The sequence below is a fragment of the Lampetra planeri genome, chromosome 39 (assembly GCF_965212315.1).
Source record: "Lampetra planeri chromosome 39, kcLamPlan1.2.h2, whole genome shotgun sequence".
NCBI lineage: Eukaryota > Metazoa > Chordata > Hyperoartia > Petromyzontiformes > Petromyzontidae > Lampetra > Lampetra planeri.
The window spans coordinates 3,804,967-3,823,819 of NC_136145.1; the positions used below are offsets into that span (position 1 = coordinate 3,804,967).

At 47.9% G+C, this 18,853-nt stretch overlaps 1 protein-coding gene across 3 annotated transcripts in view; it reads left to right on the top strand.

The window, feature by feature from the left end:
* The window catches only part of LOC144731512 (uncharacterized), a 76,101-nt gene that overhangs the window by 13,947 nt on the left and 43,301 nt on the right, over positions 1-18,853 (top strand). For 2 of the 3 annotated variants that reach the window (XM_078612620.1, XM_078612619.1), the window contains exons 2-6: positions 4,132-4,228; positions 12,534-12,690; positions 13,713-13,807; positions 15,541-15,586; positions 17,831-17,872. In XM_078612620.1, coding sequence (XP_078468746.1) covers positions 4,132-4,228; positions 12,534-12,690; positions 13,713-13,807; positions 15,541-15,586; positions 17,831-17,872 — 437 coding nt within the window. Of the gene's footprint in view, positions 1-4,131; positions 4,229-5,891; positions 6,184-12,533; positions 12,691-13,712; positions 13,808-15,540; positions 15,587-17,830; positions 17,873-18,853 lie in introns of those variants that run through there. The other variant, XM_078612621.1, reaches the window with a different exon arrangement.

An 18,853-nucleotide genomic window follows, 5' to 3' on the forward strand; every position in this document is an offset into this window, starting at 1 on the left:
TGTCTAATTTAAAAACCTCGTGATTAAACCAAGCCGCGCTCGTCAGCGTGCGCTTGTTCTTGCGTATTACCGCAGTGTGTTCAGGAGTCAAGGTGCCAATGTCGAGGACTGTTGGTCACGACGAGAGGGCTTCAGGAGAGGAAAATAATAATAATAAAATAAATGAAATAAAACATAAAAAATAGGTAAATAAATAAAATAATAATAAGTAACATTTTACTTTTTTTTAATTAATTAAAAAAAAAAATGAATAACAAAATAAATAATAAAAACTAAATAAAATTTTATTCAAAAAAAGGAGAGAGAGTTCGCGTCGATTTTCTGTTCTTCCTCCGTTGAATGAGCGCAAAGCTCAGTGGGTTTACTCTCACGGTCCATAGTTTTGGTTGCACGGCCACTTTCGCACTGCTGTGGCTTGTCTTTAACGTGTCTCCACGGGTCTCTGTGTATCTCTGTGGGTCTCTAGAATTCTCTATTAATCTCTGTGGGGCCATATGTATCTCTGTGGGTCTGTCTGTATCTCTGTGGGTCTGCCTATTTATCTATGAGTGTGCGTCTATATGGCAGTGGTTCTTAACCTGGGGTGCAAAGCTGCACCTCCTTGGGTTGTGCCAGATGCCCTTTCTGGGGGGGTGCGAGACGTGGCCAGATTTGTTTAGAAGGTAAATCATCGAAACAGAAATGAGGCACGGGGAATCAAAGGGTTGCAAGGCGGCACTAAAGTTTAAGCACCGCTGCGATAAGGGTTTAGTCTATGGTCTATAGTTGTGGTTGCATAGCCACAGTCGCACGACGCTGTGGCTTGTCTTTAAATTCTCCATTCACAAAACAGATGTGCACATCCGTCTGTTGATGTTTCCACGCGGTCGATGGTCGCACGTGGCGTGCTGAAACATGGTTAAAGATAACCCCACGGACCCGCAGGGCATGGAGGGAGCCCCTCATTCAACAGTGGAACTGATACATCAAGCGATTATACACGTATACGCACAAGTACATTCTCATCGTACGCGTACGTACATACAAAACCATGCGTAATGCTGTACGCGCGCACAAACATCACAAACACACATTTTCAAATATGCATTGTGTACGCACATGCAGACGCAACCACACAAAGAGGAAGACGTACAGACATAAACAACAAAGACAAATATACTCTTGGTTCTTTCGGTAAAGTCACGTAGGTAAAGAAAATAAAAAATAAAAGATACAATATAAAAATTAATTTAATCACGACGTTTCCATTGCAACACAAGCAATCATCATCAGGTGCGACAATCACAGCAAGAAATTTTACTGAAGTGGGAGAGAAGCCGGAGTCAAGGGGTTTATACTGGGCATGTTGGGGGGGGGGGGGGGGTAAGTGGGCGGGGCTGTAGGTGCGAAATAATCAAGAGTATGGATCCTTGCAGTCACGAAAACTTCAAATCTAGAAAGACAAAGATCCCCCGTATAGCCTTAACAGACTGTTGGGGTCAGTGCTGTTAGCGAGCACCTATGAAGGCCAGCACGGCACACGAGGGGGTGGCCAGCACCACACCCGGCCTCCATTGTGTCCTCAGTGACGATGTTTACACACCGCACCAGGTACTTATTTGAGGCTGAGTCGACCTAGGGGAGGCCCAGGACCAGTTCAGACAATTTTCACTGGGTGTTGGCCGTGAGCGGGAATCGAACTCAGGTCGCCGGGTCCGTAGCGGAGCGCACTAATCGCGACACCACCGCTCCCCACTACAAACATAAACACACACATCCATAAACAGAGAGAGAGAGACACATGCACATATAACATGCATGTACAGCCCCTTTGTCAATCCGCTGCTGAAAAAGAGTTGCTACCCTTATGCCATGCGGGTCTTGGGGGGTTCTTTTACCATACTTCAACACGCTGGTAGCTCCCTCTGAACATACCTGACCATTACAGATGTACATACAGGCATATGTCAGAGGCGCAAACCTACGTTACATTCCGTGCGGTAGTTTTACGCGTGTGACCGACAGCCTGGGAGCTTTTGTGTCTGTGATCGTGTGGCCTGTCCATGACGGTGACAATAAATCGTGGCGGTAGGTGCGAACACTTGCCGATGATGCTCAAACGGAAAGTAAAAAAACCTCTCCAGCGGTGTGCTGCGACTACTGTGGGCACCACCCAGAACAGAACCGCGGAACGCATAACCTGGGCTCAAACGCCTGGTTCACAAATACGAAGAAGTAAGAGGAGGCGCTGTCGCAAGCGATTCTGCACCAATCCACTACTCCTGACGCAGTCGTCTGGCTCAACCACCTCGGTGTGAAATCACAGTTGTTGCTCTGCACCAACATCAGCCACGCGCGGCAGCCGGAACGATAATGATGGTAACAATACATATTGCCTTAAAGCTTTCGCGACTGCAGGAATCCATATTCTTTGCCGCTTTCGGAAAAGTCACGTAGATAGGTTGAAAGAAAATAATAAAAATAACAAGTCTACGTGACTTTACCGAAAGACCCAAAGAATATGGATGATAATAATAGCCGTGTTTATGAGAAGTGCATAATTGCAGCTCTGCAACACCACGCGACTGGCCGTAAACATCACGAGTGGCAATTATGGCATTTAAATCTGTCCCTTGTCACGCGGAGGTAGACTCAGGCTTCAAACGCCGTGGTTGGCGTCGTGATGAAGTGTCCGTCGTGAACGTGCCCGATTCTCGTCCGGTTTCGGAAGCTAAGCAGGTTTTGAGGCTGCTTCGTACGTGGACGGGAGACTTCCCTGGGGGGTAGCAGGTATTGCCGGCTTGGGCTGCGAGGTGGCTGGGAGAGATAAGAAAACAACAATGGATTCTTGAATATATCTGGTCGGAAATGGGAGTGTTATCTTGTCGTATGAAAGGTGTTTTTTGTCTTCAGGTTCTCTGATTTGTGTGTATGTTGAACTTATTTTGCACCGTACATAGCCAACGATGTGAATCGTAGGTGCTGGGGAAGGACAACACACTACGAACAATCTGTAATGTTTTTGCGACTCTGCTGGGGTTTTCGCGGCCGTGCCGTACCTGTTTTACGGGTGCCACGGTGGTGAGATGTTAACTACCTTGCCTAGTATACAGGAGGTCGTGGGTTCGATCCTGACCCTGGCGCTTGCTGTCTATTTTGAGTTTGTATTTGGCTGCTATAAATTTCCACGTGATAAGCCACTTCGTTGAGCTATCACTTGTGGCCAGGTCACTTCTGAAAAAGAGCTCTACAGCTCAGTGGGCCATACCAGGTAAACAAAAATACAATTGTTCATCGTTTAGTTTTTAGAATAGTTCTCTCGACTTGCACGGGCGTGACGTCCGACGTTTCGCTCCACGTGGCCGGGGGCCATTGAGCTGAGCAGCACTCGGCGAAAGCTGGAAACGCAGTGGGAAGATTCGCGGATGGAATTGTCAAAACATCCCAATGTGGTAGCAGCCTCCCAGAGGCGAGTCTCAACACTCCCCCGAGGTTCTTTCATTAAGACGCTGTCTTTCCGACAGGCCTGTTCTTCACCTGAGGACGGCTGCTTGCGTTGTGGCCGAAACGTCGTGAGAATTGTATTTTATTATGTTTTATTTTTATTATTTTGTTATTTCCCTTCTACGTGACTTTACCGAAAGAACCAAGAAGATGACTCCCCCGAGGCTTTCCCTGATTAAAGGGCAACACACCATCATGAGCGGGCAGGTGACCTTTTGCGGTCGTCTGAAACGCTCATTCTCCCGATATTAGGAAGCCACTGGCGCTATGCACTTTTAAATAATCTCGATTGAAAACTCATTTCTTCAGAACTGCTTTTTGCGTTTAGTTTGTTGTCCTTCCCCTGCATCGATCAACATCGTTGGCTACGCGCGGTGTGAAAGAAGTTCAACGTACATACATACGTGTTTGCTAACGTACGTACTCAACAATGCACATTGTGTGCCATATGCACGCGCGTGAGTGTGCATTCAGCTGTCGTACTTTCGCATATCTATAATGCATACAGGCATGTATAATGTACTGCATTGGTGGGTTAATAATGAATATGTCCACGAAGAAATACTAGGATTCTTGGGGTTATAACCCGAGGGCTCATAACGGCCAAACAACGCCATTGTTCGCCTGTGCGCGCGCTTACCGTTGCAGATGCACAGGGAAGGTCAGATGCAGGATTCCGGCTCTGACTCTGACCCATTAACCGGTGCTGTGGAAGGACGCCCGCTGACCCCAACCCACCTGTCGGGTGAGTAACGCACGACCGCGCGCGCACGCACGCACGCACGCACGGGTCAAGCGAGCGCCGTTAGCGAGCGCCTATTGAGGTCAGCACGGCATGTGCCCGACTGTTCTCGTCTGCCGTTGCCAATGGGTGCACCGTACCGGGTGGCTGTACGCGTACTGTGGCTGAGTTGACTCGGGGGAGGTGCAGACCAGGTTTGAACAGCACCGATGACGGTATGCAATCATGGGCAGGGATCAAACCCAGCTCATATCTACGCGCTCGTGGGACTTTTGGGCTGAGCGGAAGGCAGAATGGCCAAGTTATTTACGTCTCCCTGTAAATTGTCGGGCGACGGCCTCGCCACATTGTGCGTCGATCATGGGGGCCGAGTCGACCTATGGGATGCCCAGGCCCGATTCAAATATTCGCCGGCGATGTTGGCCGTGAGCGGGAATCGAACTAGTGTCGTCGGGTTCGTCTCGCCGCGCGCTAACAGCTGGCTAACACACACAAACAAAGACAAAGATCCCCCCGTATAGCATAAACAGACCTTTGGGGCAAGTGCTGTTAGTGAGCACCTATGAAGGCTGGCACGGCACACAATGGGGTGGGTGGCCAACACCATGCCCGTCCACAAACACGAATACACACACACATGCATGGCTTTGGCTAATAATGTGCATGCGTGCGTGTGTGTGGTTAACCACATGCACACACAGATCAGCAGGGAGATGGTCATCGCAGTGTGACAGACAGCAATTTGTATAATGTGTAGCAACAAGATGGCTGTTTACTAAAATTGCAAACATTTTAAACAAACTATCGGCCACGCGTTTTGCAGCGCAAGTTTGTCTTGGTGAGATAAACAAATAAGAAAAACAGATTTACACCTTGAGCTTCACCCTTTCTGCTTTGTAATCAATTTCCGAGCCTTCCCTTTAACCCTCCTCTGCCATTTGGATTTCTCGTTTGTGTCGTGAAGCAATTTGAGATGCCGTTTTAGTGAACTACTACTAAATTAGTTTGTATTTTACCAAGCGATACAGCTCTTTCTCGGAATGAAAGCTCAAGGAAGTGGCTCATCGTGTGGACATTTTTAGCAGCCGAACACTCTAAACACACGTTGATTCTAAATGTAGAGGGAAAAACTGGAGGACCCGGAGAAAAAATCTATGGGACCTAGGGGAGAAAGACATGAGAGAGACATGCAAACTCCATATATATAGGCATCAGGGTTTGGATCGAACCCACAGCTCCTGTATAGCTGGCGAGGTCATTAACATCTCACCGCCATGGCGTCAGCAGTCGTCGATACGATTAATTCTATAGAGCCGGGCCGGCCAATTACCGACACAATCGATTTACTCCACCGGTTATCGGTTCCATAGCTCGACTAATTCCCACCTCAGTGGCGAGTAAGTGAACCGGTACTGACCACCATCCGGGGACCTACACGGCGGAGGGGGGAGCGTTCGTCCATCAAAAATCCACAAAATATTATTGTTATGACAATAATATTTAATTATACAGGAGCACACGGATGTGCCAATAGCAGTGTGCAAGAGTCTTGCTGCATGTGCCGTTTCTGATAAACGTCTGAAAACCGCAAGGCCCTGGGGGGGGGGGGGGAGGGTGGTGGTGGGGTGGGCGGTGGGGTCTCCACTTCGGTCTGGATATTGTGGGGGTTTTGTTCCCCATCAGGGTTCTTTGTTGCAACAGAAACTTCTGCATATGAGCGTTGCTGGGACAGCGAGACAGTGAGAGAGAGGGGGGGGGCTGAAGACAAAGTGGGGAGGCTCTCCTATCAAGTAGTGTGTGTCTTCGTGTTGTTGTTTTTTTTACTTACAAGCACATGACATGGAAAGTAGATTCGTGTTCCTTTATTCGCCGGGGCAGTTCCGGCGTCGTCTAGCAGCCTTGCGATTGAGTTGAACGTTTATTTATTTTCTTTCGGTGGGGGGCTGCTTTTGGAAAAGGTAAGTGAAACTTGAGTATGAGTGTGCGTCGTGCATGCGCTACGAATCCGGCGACCCGAGTTCCATTCCCGCTCGCGGCCAACACCAGTGACGATTATCTGAACCGGTCTTGGGCCTCCCCTAGGGCGACTCAGCCTCAAATGCGTATCTGGTGCGGTGTGTAAACATCGCCACTGGGGAGACGTGGTGCTGGCCTCCCACCCCCTCGTGTGCTGTGCCCGCCTTCATAGGTGCTCGCTAACAGCACTTGCCCCAAAAGTCTGTTGAGGCTATAGGGGGAATATTTGTCTTTGTAAGGTTGGGAGTTATGGCACAGCGTGTAAAGCAATATTCTTTGAGACTGGAGTTCAATTCCCGGCCACGGATAATTTCACTGGCAAATATCTTGTTGGGTCCTGTGCACCTCTCATAGGTCGATGAGTACCTGGCGCGGCGTGTAAACACCCTCACTAGGGGAGACAGAGGTGGTCAGGCATGCTACTGGCCATACCGTCCCCCCTTGTGCACCGTGGTTGCTTTAATAGGTGCTCGCTAACAGCACTTGCCTCAACAGTCCTTTCGACGGTGAAGAGAGGTTATCTTTGTTTTCCAAGAATGTGTGGATATGCGTATGTATGGTTTGTTTTACGTCTACATATGGACGCATGTGTCTACTTACGTGCGGGTGAAACATCAATATTGATCCATAAGAGAGGTATTTTTTTGGTTAGATCGCGTAAATATAAATGTGCCGTTAAACCCTCCACCACCCGACACAGCCAATTAGTAAGGGGTTTGTCACGTAAACAGAACGTACCAATTCGTTCCGAGTACAGCACACCGGTGTGTTGGAGAGTAAATACACAGCATTTACAATCTGAGTACGACGTTTCACCAGTAATTGCAACTAGCATCATCAGGCAACAGCCAGATCTACATATACTATTTCAATAATGAGTTAGAATTAGTGTATGCACGTATATAAAATAGTATATGTACATATAATAATTCTAAAATGAATTAGGAAATGTACATACAGTTTACAGTATCTACATTGTATTTATGGTACATGTGTCTTTTCTAATTGCTATCGCACATGAAGTATGTCGGTATTCATTGACCATCACGTCAAAATATTGTTTGTACGTTTTTACAAACGCTCCTAATTGGTAGAGACTTCAACTCGTTTCCATCGTCTTTAGCGCCACACTCCATAGGAGCCAAGTTACGTGGATCACTGACGGATGCCGATGGCATCAATGGCATAACAAAGGCTCACCCTCTTAAGCCTCACCTTACCATATGAATAAAAAGTGTGCTGTACTTGGCCCTTCCCCCCCTCTCCAACCATTATATAAACGGAGGGGTAGCTCGTGCAATCTCTCATTTACTTGATACAGCTGTCGTGGCTGTGACGGTTCCACCTGAAGACAGAAGCTTGTGTTGCCTCCGAAACGTCGTGATTTTTATTTTTATTTTTTTTTATTTTATTTTACTTTTATTAATTTTAATGTTTTACCTACGTGACTTTACCGAAATAACCTAAGAATATGAATCCTTGCAGTCACGAAAGCTTCAAATCTAGAATCAATGGCAGTGTTTGGCAGAAGACTTACGCAGCGACGTAGAAGTTTAGCCTATCCGGTTTATTCGGTGAAACCAATCAACCTCTCGGTGGTATAAAGTAGACTCAGCTGTACTATATATTTTGCTAAATGTCAGCTGTATAGATTGTTCTAGAATATGAATTGGGTTGACATCAGTCGCCCGCTGGGTTATCATCTATATCTATTGGAGATGTTTATATAATACTGGCTTCACGGTATTTTTACGTTCGTAAGATCCCAATAAGCTTTGACAATTTGTTGAAACATGGTTCCCGATGTTTTGCTTATGAGAAATTAGCGACTGTTCCCGCACCTCCGAAGGGCACGGTTGACCACGTACGGTGCGAAAGAAGTTCAACATGCGCGCATACGTATACTTTGATATTAACGATAATTTACAGCTTCTTCTCAATTCACTGCTACATTCAGGTCTGGCCTCATGTCGTATCGGTCATAGGGGTTGTTTGACCGTACTTCACCACGCTGCCCAGCGCGGCTTGGTGCACGTGGGGAGGAGGGGGGTGTCCAGGACCCAGCTGATGACGATGTTACTTTCCACTTTGCTGTAATTATGTACTTTGAACTTTTTTCGCACCGTACGTAGCCAACCGTGTGAAATCGGAGGTGCGTGGGGGGGTGTTGGACAAAAAACTAAACGAAAAATATATAATTCTAAAGAAATTCGTTTTCAATCGATGACTTAAAAGCGTACAGCTCCAGTGGCTCCCTAATATAGGAAGGGAGAGCGTTCCAGACGGTCGCAGGAGCGCGATGTGGTCACCGTCGTGGTTCGATGACTAGCCAGGGCAGGAAATGAAACAATTTTTTTTATCGTCTCGATTGTATTGTTCCTGCTCATACTTTTCCCGTCTCGTTGTTACAATTTTGCTCACTCTGGAGGCCTGCATGTAACACAAGCATGTCGTTTGCAGAAATTGAAAAAAATGAAAAATATTCTTACGCATGCAATTTCTATGCATTTATCATGGGCCATATTAATCAATATTAGTCAAATACAAAAACATGAACAAAAAACATCTTAAAGTGAATATGTGTTCAATCCACTGAATGCGCTCTTGGATGAACAGAGAATGTCATCTCTGTTTGTGCAAGTTTTGCGTGATCGCCGCTGATTTTCAGAGGCTTGCTACTTGTGTACAGTGATTTGTACCTGAGCGACTTATTTAATTATTTCATTACAGTTACCAGGTAGGGCCCCACTGAGCTCCACAGCTCTTTTTCAGAAGCGACCTGGCCACAAATGATCGTTCAACAACTTGGCTTATCACGTAGAAATATATAACATTCAAACACTCTAAACGCCGTGGAGGGAAAAATCGGAGGACCCAAAGAAGATTCCACGCGACCACGGATGAGAGACATTCAAACTCCAAATATACAACAGGCATCAGTCAGGGTCGGGATCGAACCCATGACGTCCTGTATACCTGGCGAGGTAGTTAACATCTCGCCACCGTGGCACGCCATCGTTTTTTCAAATTTTTGTCGATGTCACTGGTTGACCCCTAACCCCTACTGGACATCTGTGAAATTTACCTTCATAGCTCCATCAGGTTCTGATTCTGTATCCGGTAGGCCATCCTGGTTAATATTGGCAGGCGTATTAACCGTAACAAAAATGTGCTTCACAGTGGACGTTAATGATCTTCTTGGTTCTTTCGGTAAAGTCACGTAAAAGAACGGTAAAGTCACGTAAAAGAACCAAGAAGATGAATCCCTGCAGTCACGAAGGCTTTAAATCGAAATTTGATGTTAAAGATCTCGCGACGTTATTCTAAATGAGTAGACCGCTTGTGCTGGCGTCAAAATTAGAAAAAAAAATCCCACCGCAAAACTACTCATTTGGGATACCGCTGCTCACTGCGGCGAACATTGCACCTGAATCATGAAACATTCTGATTCTGACTGCTTAACTATGTCTCGGAAGCATCGTGTCTTCGTGAAAGCTTTTGCACGATGAGAACGGCGCGAATGAATACCGAATGTGCTTTAAAATTTGTAGTATTATTATTGTTATTTAGCATGAGGGCCTCACCCCAGTCCTTTTGAGGGCCATTCATATGCCCCGTAACTGTGACGGGCAGCAGCGGCTCACGTGCAGAGGTCGCAACCAAGTACCCGATACCCGTACCTCACCCGATACCCGGCTACCCGTACCCGGCCGGGTACGGGTACGGGTACCCGTTTGCAACCCTGGTGCGGCCGGGTACGGGTAGGCCGTGAGTCACTGGTGAGTAACCGTTTGTCACTCATTTCCCAACGTCTTGTCTCTTCTCACAATTCAAGTTCCTAGAATCAACCCACCCGCGCCTGCAACATGGCTTCATCCCAGAGATTGCAATCAGGTACCCGATACCCGTACCCTACCCGTACCCGGCCGTACCCGGCCGGGTACGGGTAGGGTACGGGTACGGCCGGGTACGGGTACAGGTACCCGATTGTGACCCTGGTGCGGCCGGGTATGGGTACGGGTAAGGAATCAAAACCCGTTTGCGACCTCTGCTCACGTGGCTGCTGCATCTTTGCAGCAAGCGTGGTGGTCGGGCCGTTTTTCGCTCGGGTTTTTGTAAGCCGACGAAGGCGTTGCGTTTTAGCCACACCATGGTCACTGTCAGATTTTGTTCAAGAATTTTGTTGAACTTCGTTCCTTTCTGCCAGTGAAGTGGGTTGGTGTTTATTTTTATTTTCCTACCGTCAAGCACGTGATTATAAGCGGATGAAGAGTCGTGTAAACTGTGACGGTGTCTACAACGGCCACTTGATGGCCAAAGTGTGACTGGCTGTGAAGAAATGAAATCTGTCACCGTAGTCTGACTGAAGACACAGACTACGGTTATTCACAGCCGTAAACATCGTTTACTGGCACTGCGCTGAGGAGGCCCGACAAAGGAACTTGACTATACATGTACAGTGTTGTGTGTGTTTATATCTATAGAAAAATATATATTTTACAGAGTTCGCCGATTGATCGACCAGATAAACATTGCAGGGACGCAATCCCGCTCATGCCGTGTCAACATCCGACAGCCAAGAAGCGGACTCAATGTGTCGCTGCTTTAGTCAACCAGGCTTAGACTTTTACTCAACACTACAATAAGTAAAAAAATGTGCTGACTGAATGAACGCTCAACACCATTCGAGCCGAGGCGACATTTCCCTCACGCAGCGAAAAGCTTAACCCGGGCACAGTGCTCAGCACACAAATCCCGCGGAGGCTTCTGTCTAGAGCTGTCGATTTCATTGAGTTTTTCCCCTGACACAGAGAGTTGTATTCTTTGGTTCCTTCGGTAAAGTCACGCCGATAGAAAAAAAAAAAGATAAATAAAAATACACAAAATTTTAATAAAAAAAACAAAAACTCACGACGTTTCGATCGCAACACAAGCGGTCGTCATCAGGCGGAGAGAAAAGAGGGGCAAGCCTCGTGTGTGTGGTGGAGTCCGTTTGTGCGTGGCGAGTTTGTGTACGCGCAGAGAGGCGAGCACGTGCACGAAGTTGTTTATCGACACGAAATGCCCGTGACGTGTCGTACACGGCAGCCGCATTGCCCCTTGTTTAGTTGTGGGCGCAGTCCTGGAGGGAAGTCAAGGTCTCACCAAAAAAAAAAGCCACCCGGCCACGCTCAAACCCTCACTCTGGCTCCCCCCCCACACACTCGCCCACATTTATAAACACGCGTTTAGATTATTTAGATGATTTGGATGCTATGAATTTCCACATTATAAGCCACTTGGTTGAGCGAAAATTTGTGGCCTGGTCGCTTCTGAAAAGGAAGCTAATAGCTCAGTGGGCTTTACCTGGAAATTTTTTAAAAATTGTTTCTTTTTATTAGTATTATTGTTGTGATTTTTCTTTCCTTTCCTATACTTTGCACTCCTATCCTGTTTTTGTATTGTTTGTTGTTTCGTTCTGGCCCCATGCCCCGACTGGACATCTGAGAAAAAGAGCTTCTTAGCTCACCGGATTCCTCCAGTCTAAATAAAGATTCCGATTCTGGACTAAATTCTCATTAGACTGAGCTCAAAAGAGCCCCCCTCTTGAGCTACGTTTTTGGCCTACTCTTCCACGCTGTAACAAATCAACTCAGATCCAAACACTGGCCAGACATTGTCAGAGGTGATAGTGCCCACACTATACCCCACCATATCATAACTTGTATGGTGTGTCCATTAATAGTGCTGAGTGGACAGCCTGTGGAGGTGTGGGGGCGGGGGGGAGGGTGATGTATCTTGCCCACTGCGCATCGCGGAGTTCATGATCGCTGTCCCCCTTTGCCATTGCCACGCTCCAATCCATGGCCGTCCGCATTACGGTGTCTGGCCGCGAAACGCACAAAGTGCTTGTCACAAATGGACCACAATACCTTGGTGACCTCGTCGAGGAGCATAAACCATCACGCGAACTCCGGTCATCCTCGCAGCGGCAGCTTCTGGCTAATCATTGACGTGCTTCTGCGGCCGTCTGGAACGCTCTTCCTGACCGATATTTGGAAGCCACTGGAGCTTTGGACTTTTAAATTGAGACTTGAAACTCATTTCTTTAGAACAGTTTTTTTGTGTGTTTAGTTTGTTGTCCCTCCCTTGCAGTCTCCGATTAGCGCGGTTGGCTACGTACGGTGCAAAAGGAGTTCAACATACGCGCGTTTTAATGTCGCACGTCGCACGATTTGCGTTCCACGTGCCGTGTCGCGCGCGTCACCGCCTCTTTCCGCGTCATCGTTGGTGCGTTGTGACGCGTGTGCAGTGCCAGGCCTGATGGGGGAACCAGGTCCCCCCAGGCGGTGTCCTCCCGAGGCCCCCCCCATGGCGAGCAGGCGGCACAGCTGGGAGCTCCCCCAACCCGCCACGGGGAAGCCGGCCCCCATGACGGCGGCACGGAGGCCCTCGAGCCTGCCCTGCCAGTGAGGACCACACGCACACACACACGCACACACGCGCTCGCACTCACACACACACGCACACACACGCACACACACACGTGCGCGCGCACATGCCCACGCACACACACGGCACACACACATGCACACACGCACACACCCACGCACAAGACAAAGATCCCCCGTATAGCCTTAACAGACTATAGGGGCAAGTGCTGTTAGCGAGCACTTATGAAGGCCGGCACGGAACACGAAGGAGTGGGTGGCCAGCACCATGCCTGGCCGCCTTTGTCTCCCCAGTGGCGATGTTTACACACTGCAACAGGTACTCATTTGAGGCTGAGCTGGCCTAGGGAAGGCCCAGGAGTGGTTCATAGTGCAGTGTGCTAACCGATACACTACTGCTTCCCAGTCGAATGGATTTGTTAATTTTACATGGGTAAATAAATAAATATGTTTGATGACTTTATACTTTTTTAAAAATATGTCATACATACGTGGGCGCTTTCTTCCTATTCACCTTAGGCTACTCATAACCTTGACCGAGCCCAGGCTTTGCTCACATAGGGCCTGCCCACTCCTCTGCCAACGGCGCCCACTACTTGGGTAGCCCCGTCGCTTCGCCCTGTGTCGTCAGTCGAACGTGCGCCCACAACATTTCAAACCGGAGGACAAAAATCCAAAATGTTCACCAAAATTGCTTCAGAACAGCGGGACGGCATTGACTGAAACCGAGACCGTGCCGCACAAACTTGGGACGTAGCGTAGCTTTCCGTACGTATGGAGCTGAGTGTGTGTGTGTGGGGAGCGGTGGTGTAGCGGTTAGCACGCCGCGCTACGAGTTCGATTCCCGCTCACGGCCCACACCGGCGACGATTTATCTGAGCCGGTTCTGGGCCTCAAATGAGTACCTGGTGTGGTGTGTAAACACCAGCGCTGGGAGACAAATGCAGCCGGGGATGGTGCTGGCCACCCACCCCGTCGTGTGCCGTGCCAGCGTTCATAGGTGCTGCTCGCTCACAGGACACGTATCTTTGTCTTGCCAGGCCACGTGACGAGGTGTTTCAGGAGATGGGGTCAACCGAGGAGGCTCCCTCGTGTTCCCACCAGGCTGAGGGTTTCCATGGTGACGGCAGCACAGGTGAAAGTTCAATTCCGGCTAACTCAACGCTTTGACCTTCCGTTGTGCACGTGTCTGTATAGGTGCCACTCGCTGACAGCACTTGCCCCGCCAGTCTGCGAAGGCTGCGTGAGCGACTTTTGAGTGTGTATCCGTGTGTTTTTGTTTTATGTTTTTCTTCCCCCCCCCCCCCCCCCCCGTTACGGGCTGTAAGAGACCACGGAGAAGCACAGTGAGCGTCGTGGAGCCTCGTTTCTCTCACTCTGAGCCACAACTATCACTCTGTGCCACACTTATCACTGTCTGCCAGACTGAATCAATGCTGTTCTCTTTCCGTGTCTTTGCTATATTCTCCTTAATTAACTCTCAGCTTGACGGTCTTCTCTTTCCATCAGGCCTACCCCCCACCTCGTATCGATTGACGCACCTGTCATATCGGCGTCATTACTCCGTACCGTTATCGGTCACGACACCAACCGGCGATAGCCGAGTGGAGACGAAGCTCTTTGCCGGTTTACCGCGCGCAGGAGAAAACTCCAGAGCGGCACACGCGACGGCGTGCTCCGCTCTGCGACTGAGCAGCGCAGGGAGCTGCCGTGGTCGCGTAATGGTCAGCAGTGCGCCGTGGCTTGTAACTAACGTGGCGGCAAATCGCATTTTGCTGCCACGTTAGACCCAAGCCGTAACGTAAAATATTAAAAAGATTGTTTAAAAATATTTTTTTTTATGATAGAATATAGTATTGTCATCAGTATAACATAAGTATACCAAGTTTGCAGTCGATACCACATTGGGAAGTGGGTTAAAATTGAGTTACAAGATTTGAGGATACAACGACAACAACAACAGACAGAGTGAGTTAATAGAAAGCGTGTAAAAAGAATACAATTTTCCCACCTAATGTTTTGCTGCCAAAATGCGATTGGTGACTTTGATCCTTGCCCGCGTATCGAAAGTTCAATCTTTTAGGGCCATTGTTTTAGAGGGGCTACTGTGCGTTGTTGTCTTTCGGCGTGGTCTGGGGCTGTTGTTTGTTGTTGCTGTTGCTTTTGTTTTGCTGCCTTGCCCGAGCGTGCATTTATTGTGAGAGAAAAAACCGGCAGGAATTGGTAGACTTTTGTCATTTGTACCTGTGTACTTTATTTTGTTAAAATATTTATTTGTAGTGACTTACCTTACCTATGCTTTGCACCCCCTATCGTGTTTTAGTAAAAGTGTTGTCGTGATTTTGCTGAACTTCCGTGAAAAAGAGCTTCTTAGCTCATCGGGTTCCTCCTGCAGCCTAAGTAAAGATTCTGATTCTAAATCCAGAGGTGATCGGTTCCATTTCATCTCCTGTCTCTCCGCAACCAGCAGCGTAATGGCACAGTGGTTTATGCACTGCAATACGAAACCCGGCCACCAGAGTTGAAGTCCTGTGCCACGGCTAACGTCAGCGGCGAATTAACCAGCTCTGGGGCCTTCATTCGGGCCTTTTGGTCGAGAAACGAGTCCCGGTTGGTGCGGTCTGTTAACATGAGCCCTGGGGAGACAAAGTCAGCCAGGCGTGGTGCTTGGCAGCTGGCCATACCACCTCCGTGCTCGCCTCTATAGATGCTGCTCGCTCGAGAGCAGTTGCCCCCCCGTGGTGTATACGGTGTACGCAGGAAATCGTTGCGATGCCGATATATATTACGTACGCTGTGCTTCATCCGCTGCACGTGCTGACTAACGGTGTTCTGTGTCGTCCTTCTTACCAATTGTCCTTTGCGCAGGCACCAGCGAGCCCCTCGGTGAAACCGAAGATGGGCAGTCCAAACGGTAAACGAACGATCCTTTGGCACGCGGCCGTCGGGTATCATTAATTGCACGATCCGAAATTGCCGGTTCGAGAGATCGCATTCACTGTTAAACTAAACTGAACAACTTTTTTTATTTTTGCCAGTTAGGACCCACTGAGCTGTAGAGCTCTTTTTCAGAAGCGACTTGTCCACGTATGATAGCTCAACGAAGCGGCTTATCGTTGGTTCTAAATGCGGAGGGAAAAACCAGAGGACCCGGAGAAAATACGAAACAACCACAGGGAGAACACGCAAGCTCCAAATATACGGCCGTCCGGGTCGGGATCGAACCCACGACCTCCTGTATAGCTGGCGAGGTAGATGACATCTCCTAGCCACCGTGGCACCCCTCTTGAACCTATAAACTCTGACCCCTGAGCCACTCAGCCACCTCCGATCATGGCCAACTCTGTGCTTATAAGTTATATAAAAAAAAAACTTTTAAAAAACACGCTTTAATTAAATGTACCCTATTAGAAATGGCAGAACTCCACGACTCCAGGAAGTGGCCCCGAAGCTTGCCATAACGTAATGGACCGTGGTGATTTACAGCCAACGTCAGTTTACCGTGGACAATTAGACCCAAGCCGAAATATAACATATTAAAAAGATTGTTTAAAAATATTTATTTTTTATGATAGAATATACTATTGTCATCAGTATGACATATGTATACCAAGTTTGCAGTCGATACCACATTGGGAAGTGGGTTAAAATTGAGTTACAAGGTTTTCAGGATACAACGACAACAACAACAGACAGGGTGAGTTAATAGAAAGCGTGTAAAAAGAATACAATTTTCCCACCTAATGTTCTCTTGCGTGGTGCATGCTCGTTGATGCTACCCGACAACCTCCAGTGACTGGAGTTCCATTCCTGCTCATGCGCCTTAATCATCATGAACCTGGCGTGGCCTTCCCTTAGGTCAACTCAGCCTAAAAACGTGTATGCAAGCTCATCAAGTCCACTGGCATAATTGCCTTTCCAAACCAATATTATCCGGCAACATTTATATTAGTAAGCAACTCAGCTTCTTTCGCACCGTACGTAGCCATCCACGCTAATCGGAGATGCGGGGGAAGGACACATAAAGTAATTCTGAAGAAATGAGTTTTTAATTGAGATTTAAAAGTGCATAGCTCCAGCAAGCTGCCTAATATCGGAAGGAACCGCATTCCAGATTGCCGCAGTAGTGCATCTGAAAAAAAAAACCTGACGGCTGATGAGACCCCAAAGATCGAAACTGCTTATGAATTGGATTGGCTCTTGAAAGCCAGTAGGCTGGTCGACTAAACGATAAGCGTATATACAACGTGCAGACATAGAATGGAGTTCAGCCTAAACATTGGTACTTAATGATAATACTATTAATGCTAATTGCATCCCATAACGATGTACATTAATTATATATGAGGACCAAATCCCATATACAGCCACTACCAAACAAATGAACACCCTAACCACCATGCAATATCAAAAATGAACAAACTAATTAAGCACTGGCACAGAAACTAAAAGCCCAAACAACAAACAAGTGACCACAATAACAGAGAAATGAGTTCACGGAGTCTGCTACACATCCCAGAGCACAATCCAAACTTCCCAACCAAAGCAGGAAACCTTCGCAGGAGGGGGCGGTGGTGGAGCGGCCAAAAAGTTACGACTCGTTTATACTAATAGGTCTAACGTCTCAAAAGTTAGATAATAACGACCGCTGTAGGGGAGAGAGAGATGAGTGTTTGGCATCAGCCCCCCCCCACCACCACTGCCACTACTGCCGCCACTCCATGTGTCATGCCGACCGCAATCAGCCCTTGCTGGCAGCACTTGGCCCAGCAGTCTATCGATGCTGAAGGAGCAGAGATTTTACTTCGTGTTTGACCTGTGCGTCCATGTACGCACTGGGGGAGTGGAAGTGTAGCGTTTAGCACACTGCGCTACGAACCCGGTGAAGCGGGTTAGATTCCCGCTCGCGGCCAAACACCAGTGACGATTGTCTGAACTGGTTATGGGCCTCCCCTGGGTCGAATTGGCCTCAAATGAGTAGCCGGTGCGATGAGTAAACATCGCTACTGGGGAGACAAAGGCGGCCGAGCGCTGTGCTGGCCACCCACCCCCTCGTTTGCCGTGCCGGCCATTCACAGGTGTTCGATAACAGCACTTGACCCTACAGTCTATGAAAGGCTAATGTGGGGGATCTTTGTCTTTGTGTGTGTGCCTACAGGTCGTCTCTTCAGCAGCTGCAGGAGCTGATCCGGAAGCACGAGTAAGTCCAGTGCTGTTAACTACCTCGCCTGGTGTACAGGAGGTCGTGGTCTTCTTGGTTCTTTCGGTAAAGTCACGTAGAAGGGAAATAATAAAATAATAAAAATAAAACTTAATAAAATAATTCTGACGACGTTTCGGCCACAACGCAAGCAGCCGTCCTCAGGTGAAGAACAGGTCTGTCGGAAAGACAGCGTCTGAATGAGGTCGTGGGTTCGATCCCGATACCTGATGACTGCTGTATATTTGGAGTTTGTATGTCTCTCTCTCCCCGTGGTCGTGTAGATTTTTCTCCGGGTCCTCCGGTGTTTCCCTCCACATTTAGAATCAACACGACGCGTTTAGAGTAGTTGGCTGTAATAAAATTCCACACGATAGGCCGCTTCGTTGTGCTATCATTTGTGGCCGGGTCACTTCTGAAAAAGGTGTATATAGCTCGGTGGGCCTTACCTGGTAAAATAAAAAATATAGTTTAGTTTTGAATAGTTTTTTTGTTTACTTGAGTTGTTTTTTAATCGTTGAGTTTTTTTAAAAAGTTTATTCATATCTGTTGGGAATTAGCCAGCAACCAACGTGTGAAATAAGAGTCCAATTGAGCACGGTTGTCAGGACCATAATCTGAAAATTACCTGCTACAAAAAAAAACAAATGCTGGCAAGATTTACATGGTTACCCGCAGCGGATTGAAAACACTTCAGCACCGCTGCTGTGACCCCATTGCCTCTCCTGAAATTACAAGACAACACGTCTGTGGATTCTCACCTGCTTAGCTACAGGGTGCTGCTGCTGCTGATGATGATGCTGCTGTTGGTGACACTGCTGCTGCTGCTGATGATGATAGTGATGATGGTCATGATGCTGCTGTTGGTGACATTGGTGTGGCTGATGATGATAGTGATGATGGTCATGGTCGTGCTGTTGGTGACATTGCTGATGATGATGATGATGGTCATGATACTGCTGTTGGTAACATTGCTGCTGC